The 20,552-nt window shown below is 38.6% G+C and overlaps 7 protein-coding genes across 7 annotated transcripts; 1 reads left to right on the top strand and 6 right to left on the bottom strand.

The window, feature by feature from the left end:
- Positions 1–246: 246 nt before the first annotated feature.
- HOB2 (Hob2p) lies at positions 247–7,716 on the bottom strand (the record flags this gene model as incomplete). The annotated part of the gene is made up of 1 exon (XM_033913971.1): positions 247–7,716. The coding sequence occupies one exon, from the start codon at positions 7,714–7,716 to the stop codon at positions 247–249; it is 7,470 nt and encodes a 2,489-aa protein (XP_033769862.1).
- A 534-nt stretch (positions 7,717–8,250) lies between these two features.
- On the bottom strand, positions 8,251–9,084 carry RRG8 (Rrg8p; the record flags this gene model as incomplete). The annotated part of the gene is made up of 1 exon (XM_033913970.1): positions 8,251–9,084. The coding sequence occupies one exon, from the start codon at positions 9,082–9,084 to the stop codon at positions 8,251–8,253; it is 834 nt and encodes a 277-aa protein (XP_033769861.1).
- A 345-nt stretch (positions 9,085–9,429) lies between these two features.
- On the bottom strand, positions 9,430–12,867 carry RGC1 (Rgc1p; the record flags this gene model as incomplete). The annotated part of the gene is made up of 1 exon (XM_033913969.1): positions 9,430–12,867. One exon carries the CDS (start codon positions 12,865–12,867, stop codon positions 9,430–9,432), a length of 3,438 nt encoding a protein of 1,145 aa, XP_033769860.1.
- A 626-nt stretch (positions 12,868–13,493) lies between these two features.
- ALE2 (Ale2p) lies at positions 13,494–14,441 on the bottom strand (the record flags this gene model as incomplete). The annotated part of the gene is made up of 1 exon (XM_033913968.1): positions 13,494–14,441. One exon carries the CDS (start codon positions 14,439–14,441, stop codon positions 13,494–13,496), a length of 948 nt encoding a protein of 315 aa, XP_033769859.1.
- Positions 14,442–14,804: 363 nt separating this feature from the next.
- Positions 14,805–15,467, bottom strand: PIS1 (CDP-diacylglycerol--inositol 3-phosphatidyltransferase; the record flags this gene model as incomplete). The annotated part of the gene is made up of 1 exon (XM_033913967.1): positions 14,805–15,467. The coding sequence occupies one exon, from the start codon at positions 15,465–15,467 to the stop codon at positions 14,805–14,807; it is 663 nt and encodes a 220-aa protein (XP_033769858.1).
- A 340-nt stretch (positions 15,468–15,807) lies between these two features.
- MRD1 (RNA-binding ribosome biosynthesis protein MRD1) lies at positions 15,808–18,471 on the top strand (the record flags this gene model as incomplete). Its single annotated transcript, XM_033913966.1, has 1 exon — positions 15,808–18,471. One exon carries the CDS (start codon positions 15,808–15,810, stop codon positions 18,469–18,471), a length of 2,664 nt encoding a protein of 887 aa, XP_033769857.1.
- A 241-nt stretch (positions 18,472–18,712) lies between these two features.
- On the bottom strand, positions 18,713–20,407 carry DBF20 (serine/threonine-protein kinase DBF20; the record flags this gene model as incomplete). The annotated part of the gene is made up of 1 exon (XM_033913965.1): positions 18,713–20,407. One exon carries the CDS (start codon positions 20,405–20,407, stop codon positions 18,713–18,715), a length of 1,695 nt encoding a protein of 564 aa, XP_033769856.1.
- Between the last annotated feature and the right edge of the window lie 145 nt (positions 20,408–20,552).

Below are 20,552 nucleotides of genomic sequence, written 5' to 3'. Positions count from 1 at the left end.
AAGGTTTTGATAGACTACTTCGTTGGTGGCAAATATTGCTCTTGAGCCCTGTATTTTAACTTCACTAAATTGATGGATGAGGAATACTTTGGCCGTGCGGCCCATCCATCATCTCGTCTCTGAGGAATTGGAAAACCACTGCAAGGAACGGCTCAAAAAAAAAAAATCGCCAACTTTCATTTTAGTATATAATACAATTACTATGTAACTGAAGAATATTTACGGTAAATACATGAATGTGTTTCCTTACTTATTTTTTGAAAATTCGCTCGTAACAGGGTAAAATGGTTTTACTTCATTTCCATCATTTTCATTATACGTTTCGTCTGAGTTTATTGATCTAATATCTGAAGAGCGCGTGGAGTTATGGAATGAGTTGTGCCCTTCGACTTCAAGGATATGTGATGTGTTGCGACTTTGAGAATCAGGACTTAGTAGTCGATGTATTTCCATGGAAGTTTTTTTCTTATTTTCTTTCTTATGAGGTAAAAATTTGTTACCAATAATATTTCCCAAATGTTGTAAAACTATTCTTACAACGTCTCTCTTCAAGGCTGTAAAGAACTCTTCCCTTGACCACAGTTTGTTATGGTACTTCAAAACAGGAACTCTAACAATTAGGTTATTAACATCAGTCAAGAGGCTATGCGAACCCTTGTAACATACAGACATTAAAGTTTTCCGGATTATAATAGATTTTACATTGAAAAATGTCCCTGATCTTTTGACCATTTCATTAATGTTATAATCAGGTTGCACAAAAAGTGAGGCTGACAGTTTCCTATGATCACCCTTATACTTTTTGATACCTTCTTTGCTCTGAATACTACGCAAATCCCAGGAGTCTACATCTTTTGCGTCGTACACAGATAAGGAGCCGTTAGAAAGGCTGTGCCGTAAAACTGGAGAGGATGAAAAAAAGGAACTGGTGGAAGAACGTGGCACAAGTTCTGGGGAATCGGGTTCTATGGAAGTTTGTTCTATCTTTGGGAATAGATAATTCATTAGTTTTTCCGATGTTTTGTGATCCATCTTGAAAATTAACGGCTGTAGGGAAACAATCAAGTCCTGCAAATCTGAAATACCTCCAACTGATGGACCCAAGATCCAAAAAATTTCTACCATTGGGGCGTTCTTATTATAGGATGAGTTTTCATAAAAGGGAGCCAGCAGTTCAGTGTAAACGGGATTTTCTTGCTGGTTGAAACACTGTAATGAAGAAATAGATACTTTGTTACTATTAGTGCCATCGGATGTTTCAGAACGAATAAAGGTAGAAGGTCCCAACCCGATAGTTACGAAAGGCGTCTTGCTCTCATCATATAATTCCCATATCAGTTCATCTGTTCCAACTTGCCACCTTAACCTTTTCTGTATCACTCTATTACCACTCCCCATCCTATCATAAGTTTTCTTGATTGCCGTCATAAGTAACGTCAACTTCAATGTACTAGTCTGGATATCAAAAGTTAACTCTTGTCCCGATTTCAAAAACAATCTTGGCTCGTGAAGCTTTAAATATGCTCGGGTATAATAGAGTTCTTTAATTCTATCTTGCAGGGCTGTGACAACAGAGACATCAAGGTTTTCCAAGTTATTTCTTACCTCATCAGTAAACAAAATCCTGGAAAGTTTCTCAACCTTCTCATCCAATGATGATCCAAAGGAAAGCAAATCCTCAGCGATTGCGTATACAGCACAGTATTGTTGACAATCAGAAGTCAGAATCAGTCCTGGAAATGCAATACGAAACCTCGAATCATAGGAAAACGCCGATGTGTCATTGGCACTGAAAAATAAGGGATTAGGAGCAACGTAAGTCAGAAACATTGATCTTCGTTTTAAAAAGACATGCTTATCTAATAAAGAGCCATCAAAACACATTTCAAGAGGAATCCATGGGGGCCATATATCAGACTCTTTGTCCGAACCGTATCCATTTTTATGAAAGAATCTACCTTCAGGACCCTCTAAATCCTTCTTGAACAATGTAAACAACTGAATGTCCTTCGAAACAGCAGAATAGCGTGTTTCTACAATAGTATCAACATCAACGGGAATCCTTTTTCCTGATTTTCCGTACACTTGAACTATATCAATAATTCCCATTTCTATATCCCTAGCAGCCAAAATAACTGCCGCATTTTTTTCAACATCCGATTTAATTTGAACCTGCGGAGAGATTAGTCTGAAAAGATAATTATCAACATAGTCAAAGTCATCACTTGGAACATCTCTGATGAGTTTCTCAAAATGCTCAATAAATTCCGAATTACTAGCTAAATCGTCCTCAAGCATTGATCCGTAGTCTTCTATAGATGTTCTGACCCCAGTCAACACATTCCCTAGTAATTCTTTTAAAATAGTTACGGATTTATAAGTCAAAGCAAACCTCATAGACTTCCTTTCAAAAGCACTGGAGGCATATTCCAAAAGGTGATGCCTAATTTTATTATCGATTTTCAACTCTATATTATGGACCATGAAACGGTTATCATAAGTGGACTCAACTTGCATAGTGGAGGCTTTTCTCATTGATACAAAAGACTCGACGGTATTGGTCCTCAATAATGATATTCTGTTAGGAGTTGGAGCCACATCTCCCAAATTTGCATCAGAATCGGAAAGTGAGCTGGAACTATCACTATCAGTATTTTCTCCAGGAATAGCCTCCGAGATTTTCAAATCACTCAAGATAGTGTTGACTGTGTGCAATCTGTGGTTTAATTCAGCTACCTCTGCTTTTAATTCACGTGCATAGCGTTCTGAATTCTCATTTACCGAACCTCCGCTTTTATTTGATTGCAATTCACCCAGTGTGACATGCAATAATTTTAGTTGCTCTTCTATTTCTCGTTTTCTTTCAGTTGCTAACTTTTCCTGAGTCAATTCTGGGTGATTCTTACCAATCAGACAATTGTGAGATTCTTCGGTGCCAAATGGGTAAGCTAGAACATAACCGTCGTCATTTATTTTTCTAAAGTAAGATATCCTAGGTGAGTACAGCAAGGGAATTGCTTCTAACTTCAATGGAAGTGAGGAACCAAGTGGTACTTGATTCAAGTCTATATAGTCCTCATAATCATACCAATCTGATTCACGTAGGTATTCTACATCTTGAGGCGAAATAGGACGTGATGACTCGTCTTCAAGTATGTCATCAAGGCCAGTACTGAGAATTTCCTTAACTGCTTCCTGGTCAAACAGCGTCGACAATATCCTGATATCTGCTTCTGCACAATCAATCTCACCCCTAGACATCTTAAACTTCCAGACAGGTTTTGATTTATTTAATTTCTGATTTGTGTGGGTAAGTTTAACTCTTTTTTGATGCAAATCAATTTTTAGTGAATCAAATCTCCCCTTCAGTCCAGTAAAAGTTATTTTGCGGTCTTTTTCAAGATCATATTGAGTAGTAATATGCCGATAAATATGCGTGACCATTAAGCGTTTTAAATGTAGTTGATAGGCTATTGTAAATAGCGAGCGGCCAAACTTTGTCTTGTTTTGAAGTAAATCCGTAAATAACCGTCCTTGCCTAATAGGACCAGATGTGTATGTATGGAATAAGTTCCACCACTTGAAAAAGTGGGTTAGAGCATAAGGTGCAAGATAAAGACTGTTTATTGATCCGTGTTCCGAAGAATAGACACCAAATGACATGTGAATAAAGGATGTTCTAAACCCTTTGTAGGTATCATGGTGATCCAAATCTGCAACGCCATCTGGATTCATCAGCTGAATTTCATAATGTGGCCTATTTGGAAGAAACCTTTCTTCGTCACCAGCCTTAGATATATCACCTTGTTCAAAAAGTAAACCTAACGTCCAAATTACTCTTCCATCAAGCTTCATAAAGACTTTATCAAACTTACTGACCTTGGCAAAGTCTGGCACTGCCAACTGAAATCTTTGGGATTCAATCTTTAAAAATTCTTTAGGATCTGTGGAGTTATGAACATAAATTGTGGTGCCGCCAGACCAGCAGAACGCCAGACCCGCACCATCATCGGTGATCTTATAAGGATCGTGCGAACCTTTTATATTTAAGTGGATCTCGCTTTTCTCTGAAAACTCATATATCCACTTACCATGTACTAAGTATCTGAATTTGTCCCAAAATCCTAGCTTTTTGGATGGATCGATAAGAGGCTTAGTTAAAAAATCGAACCAAAGCATCAAAGACTCATAGCCGGGCTGCAGAGATTTCCCCCATGTTATTCTAGCAGATGAAGAAGATGTAACCATTGACCTGATATTAAAATAAGTTTTGACTGAATTAAGAGTACGAATGATATGGGAGCCATATATAGTGTTGGCATCATTATAGGGACTTTTTTGCGCGGAGCTGACAAAAGGAACATAAACGGTATGAAGGGCGCAAGGTGCTGGCATCTTTTCGGCAAATACAACATCACCTGTTGTAAATGTGTCAGGAAATGATATGGCAGGTATCGGATAATCTCTCAGCCGCAACTCCCACAATGCGCTTTTGATTTTCAGGCCAAGGATAATTAACAAAGTGTACTTTGTATTCTTTGGGACTTTTTTTCCATACTGGTATAAAAAATCCATATAATTGTCTAGAGGGAAAGAAGGACTACCTAATTTAAAGTCCAATTCTTTTACGACCAAGTTAGCAACAGTACTGGTTTTCTGTCTAGTAAACAGGTGATATTTTGTACCAAGCTCTTCACGGCTGATTACGCGATAAGGCATACCATAAAAAGAAAGTTTTGCCTTCCTGTATCTGGCAATCCATGACGTTGAAAAGTTTTCTAGCAACCTGAGGTAAGCCTTTTGCTCATATTCTTGATCGTTCACATAGAAGTCCGGGAAGAAAGTCTGTCCACGGGAGGTATCATACAGTGACCTTAAACGTACGTTCATGTCCTCATATGTTGATAGCTTTTCCCTGAACTCTTCAAGCTTCTTTAACCTCTCGCGTTGTTCCAAAACGCCAACTTTCAAAATCAATCCTAATTCCTGCTCAAAAGGATCTTCTTCAATATCAATCAGGAAATCTTGGCAATAGACATTTAGATTTGAAATCCTTTTAGGCAGCTGCTGTTGGGGGTACAATCGTTCAAATTCACTCAAGTTGGAAAATGCCAATCTAATTTGCTTAAACGATTTATACAATGTAACTATATTGTCAGTTATCATGTAAAACCTAAAATGGTATTCGGCATGGAAATGAATTAATGAGGTATTTATAACAGCAGATTTCGTGCGGATTAAATCTTGAGTGTTTAGCTCAAAGTCATTGATACTTATCAAAGAAACATACGCCTTAATATGCTTCACATAAACGGACACCACGTACGCAGATAACGATGCAATTGTGAGATTTTTAGTAGTATTCGAAAGTCCAATTTGCTCGAATATCAAGAGTACTTCTGTATTATGAGGAAGCGTTAGCTCTATAATCATCTTTCCTATATCTACTCTCAGTCTGTCCAAAACATCAACAGATTTCGAGCTGGTCGCGGAAGTTCGACTCAATTTTGAACTAGGACGAAATTTTATCCATATACTCCGAATATAAAACCACAGCCAGATAATATTCACATCCATCTTGAATTTGATTTTCGGAAGTGAAAAATGAATTTCATCCAAATCGTTAAAACTCAATAATAAATTGGTGAATTGAACAATAACGTCAGGAGCAGGCTTGTGAGTAGTGTCATCCATGAAGCGATATACTGATGCATCAACAATAGTAAAATTTTTTTCCTGGCTATCCGCCAATAATATTGATTCTGTAAGGACAACTTTGGCACCTCTGGTTACGTTAGATAAGTTGAAATTCTCGGCCTCCACGGGGTCCAAGTTTTTTGGGAGAAAGCCAGCGATCAGTAACGAACATGAAATATCCTTCAATCTAAGTTTCAGTGACCAGTTGAAGTTTTTCTTAATTTCATTCAGGTTCCCCATTTTTTCATCCCTTGCTTTATGAGCAGCATTCCTCTTCGTTCTGCTTGATATTAATGAGTAAATTTTGTCAAAGGCGCGACTTAAAGTATGCAAAACTTCAATGTTCTCAAGACTAACGTACGAATGCCGTAGTGTAGATTGAACGATCAATTTAGAATTGGAAAATTCATCCAAAAATGTGTCTAATCTTTCAAAGCCACAGACTGGTATAGATACCGGGTTAGCATCCTGCTCTGTTGGGATTCTTAGGTAAGAGAGTGATGTACCCACAATTTTAATATAGTTGGATAATTGATCGGATACTAGGGCTGTCTTTGCAAATGGCCAATCTGGATGCATTTGCATCAGTTGTCCCCTTTTAGGGGACATAGACATATTGTTGCGACTAAACAGAGCGTGCGTGCTGAAAACCTTAAACGTCACATTCTCTTCATCTGATATATGTAGCCTTGAAATAAAATTTGACATCAGTAGTTCGAAGTTAAAACTGGGTAATCGATCAATATCTAACTCTAAAATATCTAATGGCCTATCGGTTGCGTTAGTATATGATGACGTCTCTGAATTATCAAACTTATCCACTAAATGGAGGATTTCCAGCACTTGATGTATAGTAAGGAACACTGAAGGATTTATAATGTTTAAAATGGAAGATATCTTCGTTTTCTGCAAAGGTATGTTATCAAGTAAAAATAGTAAAATATCTGATGTCAGTATGACATTTCCGAACGGAATCCTAACTGCTGTATTACCGTCGATATCTACAACAACAGCATTTGCAGAAAGTGATAGTTCAAAATCACCCCATGTAGGTTTATTTAAGGGTAAAAGTTCCAAAGCGGAGACATTATTTAGAATGGAGATTGATTCCAAGTAAAGTTGAGCACTTGATATGCGGATTGTAAACTTTTTTTTATAGATAAATTTTACGTTTTCTACCTTAAGGTCCAGAATGTTTAAAGTCTTTAAAGGGTAGTGAAAAGGCTTTAGCATCTTACGATATGAAGTGAGCATTTCTGCATCATCGCTTGTAGGGAGAGAATCGACAGACTCCGTATTCGAAGTCTTTTCTTTCTTTTCTGGAAGATGCCAGCAAACGTCACTGATTTTGAGACTGGATTTCCAATTTTTTAGTATAACTTTTGAGCAGTTGCTACCTTTATCATCTTCCTTCCCAATTTTACACACCATAAAAAAACCAGTATGGTTCAATGTGTCTTTCGTTTCAGGATGGGTAAAATCATGCAGAAACGCCTCCAATTTTATGGTATCATCATGTGGATGTGATATTGTGATGGACCCGATGTTTAATTTATACTCTTTTCCATTAGGTACCGTGAGAGCCAAAGTATGGAAGAAGGTTGAAAATGAAAAGACCAGCTTTAAAATTGAAAGAACTCGCCTGTTAATTACAAAGGTGAAAGTCTGATCCCGAGGATTAAAATATGACCTGGAGTCTTTAGTTGAATGTGTAGTGGTGTGGCCGTTTTTCTCAAATAACTTCAAATCAACATTATGAAACACAATCCCGGGTTTCCAACCTATTCGCAAACTTATCTTGCCGATATATACTTGAGCAAAATCAGTCAAGATAAACGCTCGCCTTATTGAGGTACCAAAAAAGTATCCAAATGAAATTTTTCGTACTGTGGAATGGCGCAGCATCAACATCCATGATACGAACAAACTGGTGATTTTCTGAATTGATATAATGAAAAGCATAAAGCCCAACAATAGTTTAAAAACATCCCATATTTGAGACCACGGTAACATAGACATTATAAATTTTTTTCTTGCAACAAACGTAACACTCCAACTGCTAGATATTATGGGTGACAAGCCTACTCCAGAAATTGACCAGCAAAATTAAAGTGAACGCTTAACTTTTTAATGAAAGCCTTTTCGTGCAAAAAAGTGTATAATTTAGTTTTCGAAAGAAGAATCTTCTATTATGGGTAAATAACTGGTTGTTCTCTTAAATACAATGCATGTGTATGCTCTTAGGATTTAATATAAAGCCACTAATTCGAAGGAATCAACAAATCTATTTACCCTTAAAGTTCCTCTTTATCAATCATACAGCCTTGCAAGATGGATGGCAAGTGATGGACCATGGAACACCTCAGAGATATTTTACGTAGATGTGCGGGATTAAGGGTTCTGAATTCTCTCGCCCGAGGCGCTCAAATTTTTCACTGTCGGATTATAGAATGATGCCATTCGCCGACAGCCAACTTCGTACTTCATTGAATAGGAATAAAAAGGACAACTTCAGGTATATATCCCGCTTTCCTTCCTTTTTTTTGGTTTCAATCAGTTACCTGATTGAAACAATAGTGCACTATAAAGATGCCCGATGAGGTCCTTGTCATTATCAGCATCCAGGTAAATTCCCTTAGCGATTGTATCTTTATTTATGATAGCTTCTAGGGTTGGTGCCTGGAAATAGCCGAGATTAAAGACGGACTGTGCAATTGGCAGCCCGTCACTATCTTTAATTTCTTGTATTTCAATTGGCGGTGTCCTTCCTTTGTCACAAGTGAGTAAAACACGATTTCTCGAAGAAGGTCCAACATTCGGCATTCCTGAAAGTCTTGCTTTTATAAATTCGAGCAGGTGGGTGTTGTACTCTGTTAAAAACGTAGAGGTATCCACAACTAGGCTTTTTGGAGTTGATCTTTGCAATACTGAGATTGGAAACCATGACGTCGCAGCCGCCAAGTTGTCTCTTACAATGGATGCTGAGTTCAATATGTATGAACTTTTGTATGGCTTGGAATAGTCTAGTGTAGGTACCAATTTAAGTTTGTTTTTATCGGCATACTGATCTTTATCAACTGACGGTACCACTTTTAATGGAATTAGTAGCTCTCTGCAAGATTTTAGTTTTGAGATCTTTTCTGCTCTCATTGGAGAAGCTAAAAGCCTACCATACACGTTATTTCTTAAATTGAAATTTTTTAATTGGTAACGCACTACCATTTCCTCTTCATCTTTAAAATAAAGCTTTCTTCGCTTATCAGACCATTTTTCAAAGTTTGTGACGAGCGGAGAAACATCCTTGACTCGCTGGCTACAATTGTCATTAATGACCTTCGTTGGGCAATCTATGAGTAACTTCCTGTATAAAGATTTGGGTAAACCCATTTTTGACTTTGAGAAGTTGTCAAAGTTCCATCAACAAAATATTAGCCAAAAAGCTTCCAACGGTCATCATTTACAGTGGCGCATTGCCCACCTCTATTACAGAAAGGCCGCGTTGTAAGTGCGGACCGGAAAAGTGAAGATGAACGAGTATTGCCAATCCTACCGCCATTGTAGAAAAGAAGTAGGAAAAAGATGATTATGAGCACTTGTCTTCAGTTAAAGATAACTACAGATTCAGGTGGTATTTTTGGAAATGTTCAATCAGGAATTTTTTTATTTGGTAAAAGACAATTTTTTACTTATAACTACATAATAACTATCTAAGAATATGTGGACTGATTGAGTTTAATCCGATTCCTCTTTTCTATCTTCATCTGACTCTCCAATTCTAGTAGCTGATGGTTTTCTACTTTTGTCAGGAAAATTGTTCGAAACATTCTTGTTGTCCATTACACGATTCAAGGAACCAAATGACACATTCTTCCTGTGCAGTCTTATTGGATAGGTCTCCGTAGCTTCACTACTTGATGCAGATGTAGTAGGCACATTATTAGTACTTCTGTTCTGGCGCGAGTAAAGAGACTTATCATTGGATACAGTAGACATTAATGGAACGTTTTCTGCACTAGATGCTTTCTTCGAATTGCAATAAGGCAGTTCAACACCTTTAGATGTAAGCGGCTTCTTCAACATTAGACTTGGTTGTGAGGTACCCTTCTCATTGTCGTGACTCAACCCTGCATCATTGATTTCCATCATTGGACCACATTGTTGGGGTATATAACAGGCTGAGCATTTACGAGAGCGGTTGTAGTTTTGAGTCCTATTTTCCTCGAATAAAGGAGATTCCATCTCAAAAGCTGAAAGCTCTGACCCTCCTCTTGCTTCTGAATTACAGTTTAATGGTATTCCAAAATATCCGTTTGCATTGCCCTCCAATGCTAGACAACTAGGTGAAACACCTGGTAAGTTCATCAATGGCGAAGAGGAAGAATTGTCACGTCGATTATGAATGGATGGAACACTAGAGGCGCGAGATGATTTATGGCTGCCATCAGAATACGCGCTTGCCGGAATAATAGCTTCATCCCCGTGATTACTAACAGCTATCTGAGGTACCTCTCCAGGAGCTGATGCTTTTCGAGAAGGGGGTGTCGTTAAATCATCGGTTGAACGGTGATAGGGGACACCTCCCCCAGAATAAGGTGAATAGGGCGATATACATGGAGTTCTAGAGGCGTAGCTGACAGCATTTTGTGAACCATTGTTTCTTGATTCTCCTACTATGGCCAAATTACCATTTTCATCAATGGCTGGTGTGTTGACTTTCGACCTGTATACAGAACTCATAGCTCCTGCATTCGTATTTACGCCCTTCGGGATGTCTATATATCGAGGACGGTTTGCCCTCTTCCTAGTGTTTAACGTAGTAACGGAGGAGGATGGCGTTACTTTTTCAGAAAGGTTAACAAAACTGTCTACCGGTGTCATAAATGTACTTTTTTTAGAGCTTTGAGAGCTCTTCCCATTATTGTGATTTCTGCTTTTCAAAACCTTTTCCTCTATAAAGTTCGACCTCTCCTGCGTAGAGTTAAAACTTGTGAGAGCTTTCACGTCCTGAACCCATTTTTTGAAAATTTTTGAATCCTCTGAAGTTGGTTCAAGACTAGCGGAGGATATCTTAAACGTCCATTCAACGTATTTTTCGCAAATTGAGTTTTTATTGGTATTAGAGTTTTCTTTAGCCCTTTTTTGTTCTTTTGGCCCAGACGATCCCTTTAAAAATTTCGGAACGGACACCATCGAAAGAGCTGATGGCGTACGTTGATGCTTGTTTTTATTTGAAGTAAGCGATTTTGGTGTACACGCCAAATTCGGGGTCACGCTTGATTCCGTTGTACTTGCGTCCTCTGATAAATGATAACTAGCATATCCTTGTAAAACGAAAGATGTATCAGTACTATCCTTTAAAGAACAATCATTCAAAGACAAACTAGTGACAGGATATAGATTTGAGGAACTCAATCCTTTTCTTCTCTTCGTCACTTTCAAATCCTGCGTTCCATTGCTCGATGGATGACTGCCAGCGTTAGCTCCATCCTTATTGATATGGCTTGCATCTGATTGCTCAATGGGAGATTTATTTTTTGCACGGGGAGACTTGTTTTCCAGAAAGAAATCGCTGCTTTTAAACTCGTGAAGATAATTTGTAGTCAATACAAAATAACCTTTAGTAAAGTTTTTAGAAGATTCCGTTTTCTTTAGTAGATATCCTACTCTAATACATTTGGCCAACGGCGATTTCATGTTAGGATAGACGATATCAGATAGTCTTCTGGGTAGCGGCGGCGGGTCAGTGGATTTTAGATTCATCAAGCAGGTAGGATGATGAGACACAAAGTTATCCCACTCTACAGCTGGTGGTCTAGATAGAATGCCTTGCTGCAATTCATGGCACAAGTTTTTGATCATTAATCGTGCTTCTGAATCAATTAACGCTGAATAGCGTTGTAATGTAGATTGGATTTTGGAATATACTATTTTCTCCAGTTGCAGTGCGGCTGATTGTAGATTTAGAAAAGCCTCTCGAAGATAGTTTTCTTCGAGCAATTGTCTTTTCAACTGCAGATCTAGTTGTAACTTCAAAAGATACGGATCATGTTTCGGTCTTAATTTTTCACCTTGTTTATTGCCCGAGGCGGAAGCTTCATCTAAGAACTTCACTGAAGCAATATATTTATTTAGAAGCCTGCTTGTAATTTTGACATGCTCGCCTATATTAGTCTTGAAATCCCCGTGTAATTCTTTGATTTCTTTCATCTTTGCAGTCAAATCCTTCCGAAGGTCGGTCAACTTGGGTATAATATATGCCACGATCTCTTTGGAAATTTTATATTGTTGACTACCCAAAGATAAGTGGTATTTCTTCAAAATTACTTGAATATCTTGAATAGATCCCGATCCAAATGTCATGAAACCAGATGAGGCGGAAGGTACCTCTTCTGCTGGTATCGCCTGGACTGACTGTGATTGCTCCACGTCTGCCTCGTATTTGCTGTCTGATTTTTGAGCGACCAACGGGACCGGCTGCGGTTTCTTGTTAGGCAATTTCGGGACACTCGGATCCACCAGCTTGTTTGTTTCATCCTCTAAATCAGTAAGAAAAGCGAATTTTACAGCATTTTTCAATTGGTAATTAATCCTTGCAATTTGTTCTTGAGAGTAGGCTGCTTCTCTAAAGTAAGCAATCAAACTTTTCAGGATTTTTTTCCACTTGTGAAATCTATCAATCAAAATATCTGTCGGATACTCCCTAACAAACTCTGCAGAAGTTTCATAAATGTTCTCCACATCTAAATCAGAAGGATCCGCCTTGTCCTTAACCTTTTGTTTAGCCTTTGTTTTCCCTTCATTCTTCGGTAATTTTTTGGGAATAGGCACGTTAACATAGTAAGGTGACCTCGGATCTGTCTTGGGTAATATATATTCATCAAGTTTTACCTCTTTATTTTCTTTATCATCCGGCCCATTCGTTTGCGTAAGATTAGACAGATTTCCGGATATCGGCTCATTTTTCAGCGTCAATGAATCAGGAATCATATCCATTAAGTATTGAGAGTCGCCAGAATACATAGACGAGAGTTCATCGCTACTACCACCAGTCGTTCGATAGTTCCTCGGCAGTTCCAAATTCCTAGAAGAGTTCCTAGTAGAGCATGGTGTCCCTGGCTGTTTCGAGGCACTACCATTTTCCCGCTTGGGGAACGTGAAATAGTCGGACATCTATTAAACAACTCAGTTCTTTCTTGCTGTTTCTTCTCTTTCAGTGCACCAAGCCATAAAAAGTAAACTAGGATAAAGAAAACCAGCTTTCTTTACGATTCTTCTTTCCTGACTTGTACCGAAATGCTCTTATTGTAATATTTACTCTCAAACCCTTAAAAAAAAATCCCAAAAGCTTTCAAAAGAGCATCCAATAAGTCGCAACTACTTAGAAACAAATCATAGTAACATCACCATCATCCTTTAATAGTAGGCCTTTCGCCTTTTTATGAAGTAATGGAAAAATCAGCTTGCGCCCAGAACGGCGTTATCCGCATTTGAAACAGCCCCCTTCAATCTCGTGATTATAAAGTTTCAAGTTTCATCAAAGGAAAGCAAGGTAGCATAATCCCTTCTGACGGAAGGCAGTGTTGAAAGCATTCCTGAAGGCGAACGGGATGGCTTAGTCTAGGTGGAATCAATGATAAAAATGGAAACAAAAGATCCTGCTACCCCGCAAAAATCCACCACATACCAAAGTTGTATTTTTTGCCTGTAATTTTAAGGTTTGTAATGCTCGCACAGCTTACACAAAGTTTATAATCTATATACACATATATGCACATGTTAAAGTGTGCCGGCATGGATCATTGTTCATTCTCAGTGACTTTGTCTACAGATTCCCCTTTCTTTAAGACCTTTGCGGCCACAGACACCATAGTGGAAAACCAGATGACATTCAAGACGTCTAGGACAAAATTGCCTGCAAGGATAACAATGGTGTCGAAGACTAAGAAACCAGGTTCATTGCGAACCTGGTAAAAGTCGTAGCACAATTTTCCAATCTGAAACCACCCCCAGGCAATTCTGGCCGCAAAGAAGATGACCATGAGCATCAAATTGTTCAACAGCAGCAGTAGGGAGCAGAGTTTGCTTTTATGAGGAAGAAATTTGATTCCGAACCATCTAAAGTTTAAGGAAGGATTAGACAGTTCGAACATCAAGAACACTGGGGCATAATATTGGATGTACGGTTTCAATCCGATGCAAAACACAACGGTGGAGATGATTCCGTGCACAACAAAGGGGAAAGTAGAGTACATGGTGGAAATATAAATATCCCAAACGAAATAACCAATGGCAAAAATACAGATGACTTGAGTGTCTCGATTTTCCGTGAATACTCGAGAATGCGAGGTTTGGTAGGGCTCGGCCGAGGCTTTTGGATCGAGTAAGAACTTCAGTGAGTAGTACAAGACTACTATGCTTTGCAAAAGGGATATCAAGTGAACTGAACTTTGATTGATTAAAGAAGTGTACTTTTTTTTGTAATGTTGAGCTTGACGTTCTGGAGTTACCTTCTCATCTTTCTTGACGCCATGCTTTTGGTCATAGTCCAGTTTCCATTTAACCAAAGGTGGGAATAAGATCCACTTGCCGAAAAGAAACCAAATATGGTAAAATATAGCGACGTAAAATATCGAGTGTAAGTTGGAGAGAATTGCCTCCGATTTGATTATATTGCGATTTGCCAAGGACGGAATCACCATGGTTTTGAATAATTCCGGCTGAGGAAGCGACAATAAAACATCCATTTTTTCTTGCAGGCACTATTTCCCTTTGTATTCGAATTTCTTCCGAGATTAGAACCCAGAGATAGAGGACAGAACTTCCTCATTCTTTGATCTGTCCAACAAACGTTTTCTCTTCTTGGCTCATGTTAAATATGCCCTCGGGAACTGCTCGAAAAAAACGGGAAAAAACCGCGTTGAGAAAAGTATCAACAATATGAAGGTTTTCGTTTATTCGAGCATTTGTACCAAGTATAAGCAAGACGGTAGAGTAGGCTGCTTTTAAAGTTAAATCGATAAACGTTCCATTTCACATAAATAAAAACTACACATAAATAAAAGATTAGCGTAATTAACACGAGAAAAGAAAGAAAGAAACTCTCCCTATCAGTTAGCCTTGTTTTTCTCATTGGCATTCTTGGCATCGTTGTCTGCTAGAATCAAAGCTGCCCTTTTTAGTTGGACAACGTTTGCAGTCTGCTTGAATACGTAACCAGGGAAACTTATGATGGTAGTCCATTTACCAAAGGTCGCAGAATTGGAGAACAACTGCAGGTACAACCCAGCATAAAATAGTTCATTGAAGGCACAAATAGTGAACAATACGTCTCTTCTAGTGTAGTACAGATGTAATAATCTGGACTCACCCTCGCCCACGCTTTTATGAGAAGTCTTTCCAGCACTTAAACTGGCATACATATGCATGTAGTGACTAGTAATATCCAAGCCCAACATCAATTGGAAGAAAACGCACCATTGAGGATACTGCACACAAAGGAAACACATCAACCCAGCGGTGCTGGATCTGTCGGTAACCATGTCCAAAACGGCACCCAGACTGGACACTTGGTTGTACTTTCTGGCCATGGTCCCATCTAGTGCATCCAGCAGACACGACGTAGTGTACAGCCATGTAAAGGCCGTTGGATGATTCTTCATGACGAAAAAAGAAAGGGCGGCGGTGATAACACGTACATATCCGATCTTATTGGGAATATACCACAGAACGTGCTCTGCGGTGACTTTTTCTGGTGTTGTATTTGAACTCATCTTGCACTACCTCACTCTCCCTCTTGTCTACATTACTTTAAGGCTCCGCAATGTCTGCAAATAAACCACACCACCTCTCATGTTTTTTATTTTTTGCTTATATACTAAAAGTGAAAAATCCTCGAGACGAAAGGGACAATAGGAGGGACTTTCCCTATTGAGAAAGTTTTTCCGCAAAGGGGATTTACGTGCGGAGCGACGTGAATTCAATAAAAGAAATGAAAAAAATTTTATAGAAATTTAGAGCTCATCTCATCTCATCTCATCGGTGGTTTGTATGCAGAAACTGCAACTGGACTAAGACATATTTGAGCCTCAAAAATAAGGTATTAAAACCGATATGTCTCGTATTATTGTTAAGGGTTTACCCGTCTACTTGACAGATGACAATCTCAAGGAGCATTTTACAAAGAGGTTGCGTCAGAAACATTCCCATCAAGCAGTTAACGGCAGCGGTCCAGACCTCATAACCGATGTTAAAATTCTTAGAGATAGGAATGGGGAGAGTAGAAGGTTTGGATTTATTGGATACCGTAATGAGGAGGATGCTTTTGATGCTGTTGAGTACTTCAATGGCAGTTTTGTCAACACATCCAAGATAGAGGTTTCTATGGCCAAAAGTTTTGCAGATCCAAGAGTTCCGCAGCCCATGAAGGAAAAGAGAAGAGAAGCCTTGAAAAGGTTTAGAGAAAAGGAGGAAAGGTTGCTGCAGGAGGAAAATCGAAAGAAAATGAAATTGGATGAAAATAAGCACCGCAACATTGACGACGAGATTCGTAAGAACAAGCAATTGCAAGAGTTCATGGAGACTATGAAGCCAAGCTCACAAGTCACATCATGGGAAAAGGTGGGTATTGACAAAAGCATAGAGGACAAAGAACAAAAAGGGGGAGAAGAGGAGCCCAGCGTGCAGGGGAACTCCCTACTGGCCCATGCATTAGCTTTGAAGGGAGAGAACAGTAAAGAGGAGGCACCAAATTTGATCATTGACAATGAAAGTGACGACGAGTATTCGGCTCTCAATTCCAACAGGGATGAAGATCAAGGAGAGGCCGAAGAGGAAGAAAAGATGATAAGTTTGAGCAATTTGACAGATGCCGATACAGGTCTAGTTAATGATGATACTAATAATGACGAGGCAGAAAATGAGAGCAGGAGAAATCTTGCCCAAGATGAAAAGGTTTCTGACTTGGATTGGTTCAAACAACGTCGTGTAAGAATCAAAGAAAGTGAAGCGGAAGAAAGAGAAAAGTCATTATCATACAGTACTGAACAAAATGAAAGTCTCGATGCCAAGGAAGAGGAACAACCAGAGCCTATAGTTCAACAAAAGACCGACGAAGAACGGGCCATTGAAAAAATCAATCAAACTGGGCGTCTATTCTTACGTAATATTTTGTACACTTCCAAAGAAGAAGATTTCAAGAAACTGTTTAGTCCGTTCGGAGAGTTAGAAGAAGTTCATGTGGCTTTGGATACCAGGACTGGTCAATCCAAGGGATTCGCATACGTTCTATTCAAAGAACCTAAGAGTGCAGTGAACGCCTATGTTGAATTGGATAAACAAATTTTTCAAGGAAGACTATTACATATTCTTCCTGGTGAAGAAAAAAAGAATCATAGATTAGACGAATTTGATTTAAAGAATATGCCATTGAAAAAGCAAAAGGATTTGAAAAGAAAGGCAGCCGCATCCAGACAAACATTTTCTTGGAACTCCTTATATATGAACCAAGATGCTGTTTTGGATAGTGTGGCAGCCAAATTGGGTTTAGAAAAATCTCAATTGATCGATGCTGAAAGCTCAAGTTCAGCTGTTAAACAGGCTTTAGCTGAAGCCCACGTTATTGGTGACGTTAGAAAATATTTTGAATCTAAAGGTGTTGATTTGACCAAGTTTTCACAGTTGAAATCTACAAATCAAAGAGACGATAAAGTGATATTAGTGAAAAATTTCCCCTTTGGGACAACTAGAGAAGAACTTGGCGAAATGTTTTTGCCATATGGTAAATTGGAAAGGTTGCTCATGCCATCAGCTGGTACAATCGCTATAGTTCAATTCAGGGACGCAACCTCTGCAAGGGCAGCTTTCACTAAACTATCATATAAGAGATTTAAGGACGGTATAATATATTTGGAAAAGGGACCTAAGGATTGTTTCACTAAGCCGGCTGAGGCCGATGATTTGATAAATAACACTTCTGCAAGGGAAGAAGAGAAACCGGTAGAGATAAAACCTTCGTCGAATGATTTAATGGAAACAAACAAGGATATAGATGAGGAGTCATCAGCTATACATGATGAAGATGTTATTGATGGTCCAACTGTGTCAGTCTTTATCAAGAATCTCAACTTTTCCACCACGAACCAAAACCTTACCGATAGGTTCAAAGCGTTCACTGGATTTGTTGTTGCCCAGGTGAAGACGAAACCTGATCCAAAACATCAAGGCAAGACTTTGTCCATGGGGTTCGGGTTTGTAGAATTCAGGACTAAAGAACAGGCTAATGCCGTAATAGCCGCAATGGATGGCACTGTAATTGATGGTCATAAAATTCAATTGAAGTTATCTCATAGACAAGCCTCTCAAAACGGTAACAAAAAGGCTAAATCCAATAAGAAAAGTGGTAAAATTATTGTTAAGAATCTACCATTTGAAGCTACTAGAAAGGACGTTTTCGAATTATTCAATTCTTTTGGTCAATTAAAGTCCGTTAGAGTTCCAAAGAAGTTCGATAAGTCCGCAAGAGGTTTTGCGTTTGTAGAATTTTTATTACCAAAGGAAGCAGAAAATGCTATGGATCAACTTCACGGTGTCCATTTACTGGGTCGTAGATTGGTAATGCAATATGCAGAAGAAGATGCAGTCGACGCGGAAGAAGAAATAGCGAGGATGACAAAGAAGGTTAGAAAGCAAGTTGCCACTAATGAGATGGCAGCTTTAAGAAATAGGGGTGGTAGAAAGAAACTAGACATGGATGATGAAGAAAATGAAGGTTTTTAGTTTATCCTATAGAATGACCCGTATTTTTTTTCCTATTCTACATTTTATTTATAAATATATAAATCATATTACTACTTTAATAGCATGAAACTTTCTAAAAATATCTCATCCCAAAAAATATATTGCAAGGTTCAAAAAATTATGCGTTGCCTCGTTTTCGTTATTTTCTGTAATGTAAGTGCACTTCTGCTCTTGTCAATGCATTATAATGTTTTATAAATTAAATCATAAGGGCATAGTTTTAATAAAAAGTTGAAAAGGGGTCAGAATGTTCTGAACCATTGTAGAGTATCCCGCTCGAACCTTGTTTGCCATCTCTATGTCTAAAAGTAAACCCAACAAGTTTAGAATCTACTGCAGAATCATCAACCATTGCAGACAGTTTATTCTGTCTTTTGAAGACGTCCGCATATTTCGCCATGTCTTCTTCATTTGTAAAATCATCGAAATAGCCTGCATCTGTTTCATCATCTAATTGGGGAATGAATGGCGGCGAATTTGTTCTCAAGGTTTCAAAGTTGATTTCGGCGAAATAGGGCATTTTGCAAACCTGTTCGAAAGATCGTACTCTGTTAATGGGGTCAGCTATCAGCCTTATGATTAAATCCCAGGTTCTGTCCGAGAACGCTGCCCTCCCATCCTCAGTACGGGGCCTTCTTAAAGTTTTTTTCCAATATCTTAAATTTTCGTAAGTTTCATTTATAGAAGAACCACTAAAAGGTGTATATCCAACCAAACTTTCGAAAAGCATACAACCTAATGACCAATAATCCACTGTAAAATCGTATTTCTTGCCTTCAAGAACTTCTAACGCCATATAATCAGGCGAACCAACCATGGAGTTAGCGTAATTAATTTCTGTCTTCTTCATCTTGTGGTATATTTTCCTTCTATCCTCAATAGACCTTTCTGTGAAAGCAGGAAATTCTAAATTCTTTACTTCTTCTAAGCGCATCTTCATGCTTTCAATTCTTTCATTTGATACGGTTCCTGCTGCTAGGCCAAAATCCGTCAGCTTAATATGCCCTTTAGCATCGACCAAGAAATTCTCTGGTTTTAGATCTCGGTGAGTGTAACCAAGCTCATGCAATGAGTTCACGGCACAAAACATTTCGCTAATATAGAACCTAGCGTGACCGCTCTTCAATATCCTTGTATTGATTAACAACGTACGAAAATCACCGCCAGGTACAAATTCCATTGCTAAATATAGGCTCTCTGAATCTTGAAATGCATAAAGCAGCTTCACAAGCCAGTCTGACCTAGTTGTTGTTAGTATATCTCTTTCAGTAAGGACGTGATTCGTCTCGTTCAGTTTGAATAAAAGTTTCTTGTTCAATATTTTTAAAGCACAAATTTCATCGCTATCCTTCTTCTTTGCGAGATAAACTTGTCCATACCCACCTTGTCCGACTTGTGTCAATATCTGGAAATCTTTGTGTTTAGGTTTCAACCTCCTTTTTCTTAGTACTTCGTGTTCTCTTTGCAAATACAAACCCCATTCTTCATTCAAAACCTTATTAGAAACATTTTTGACACTTCTCTCCTGCTCGAGATATCTCAGCACCTGCTTCGTACGTTGTCTTCTACTGATCACGTAATCAAACATGTCACAGTAATAGTCGAGGAAGTAAAGTTGGCATACGTTAACGACTCTCTGGGTCTTGTTTTGGGAAGCACGTTCATGAAAGTCCTTGGGTAGTTTCTTCGGTGAGTGATTCAAAGAAATGCGCGTCTTGGAGGTATTTTGGTCATTCGAATCACACGGCTTATATGGTCTTGAAGGTTCAGGAGGTAGTCTTCCATTTTCGCTCTTTCTAGCAGGCATATATTGCACCTTTGGAGAAGTAGGTTTAGGGATATTCAGATCATGAAAACCCAAATGGCTCATATTACCAGTCAAGTCGTCAACTTCCCGATCGCTTCGTGAAAACATGATCCCTAAATTATTGTTGACTATGATTCAAGGTTATTAATAATTCTTGGAAAGTCTGTTGCAACTGTACAGTTCATCATGATCTGTGATTTAGCCAACTAAAGGTACATTGATTTGTGTTTATTCTCTGAACATTGTATGTGGT

This window comes from Saccharomyces paradoxus, chromosome XVI, assembly GCF_002079055.1.
Source record: "Saccharomyces paradoxus chromosome XVI, complete sequence".
Lineage (NCBI taxonomy): Eukaryota > Fungi > Ascomycota > Saccharomycetes > Saccharomycetales > Saccharomycetaceae > Saccharomyces > Saccharomyces paradoxus.
This window is presented reverse-complemented; position numbering and strand designations above follow the sequence as displayed.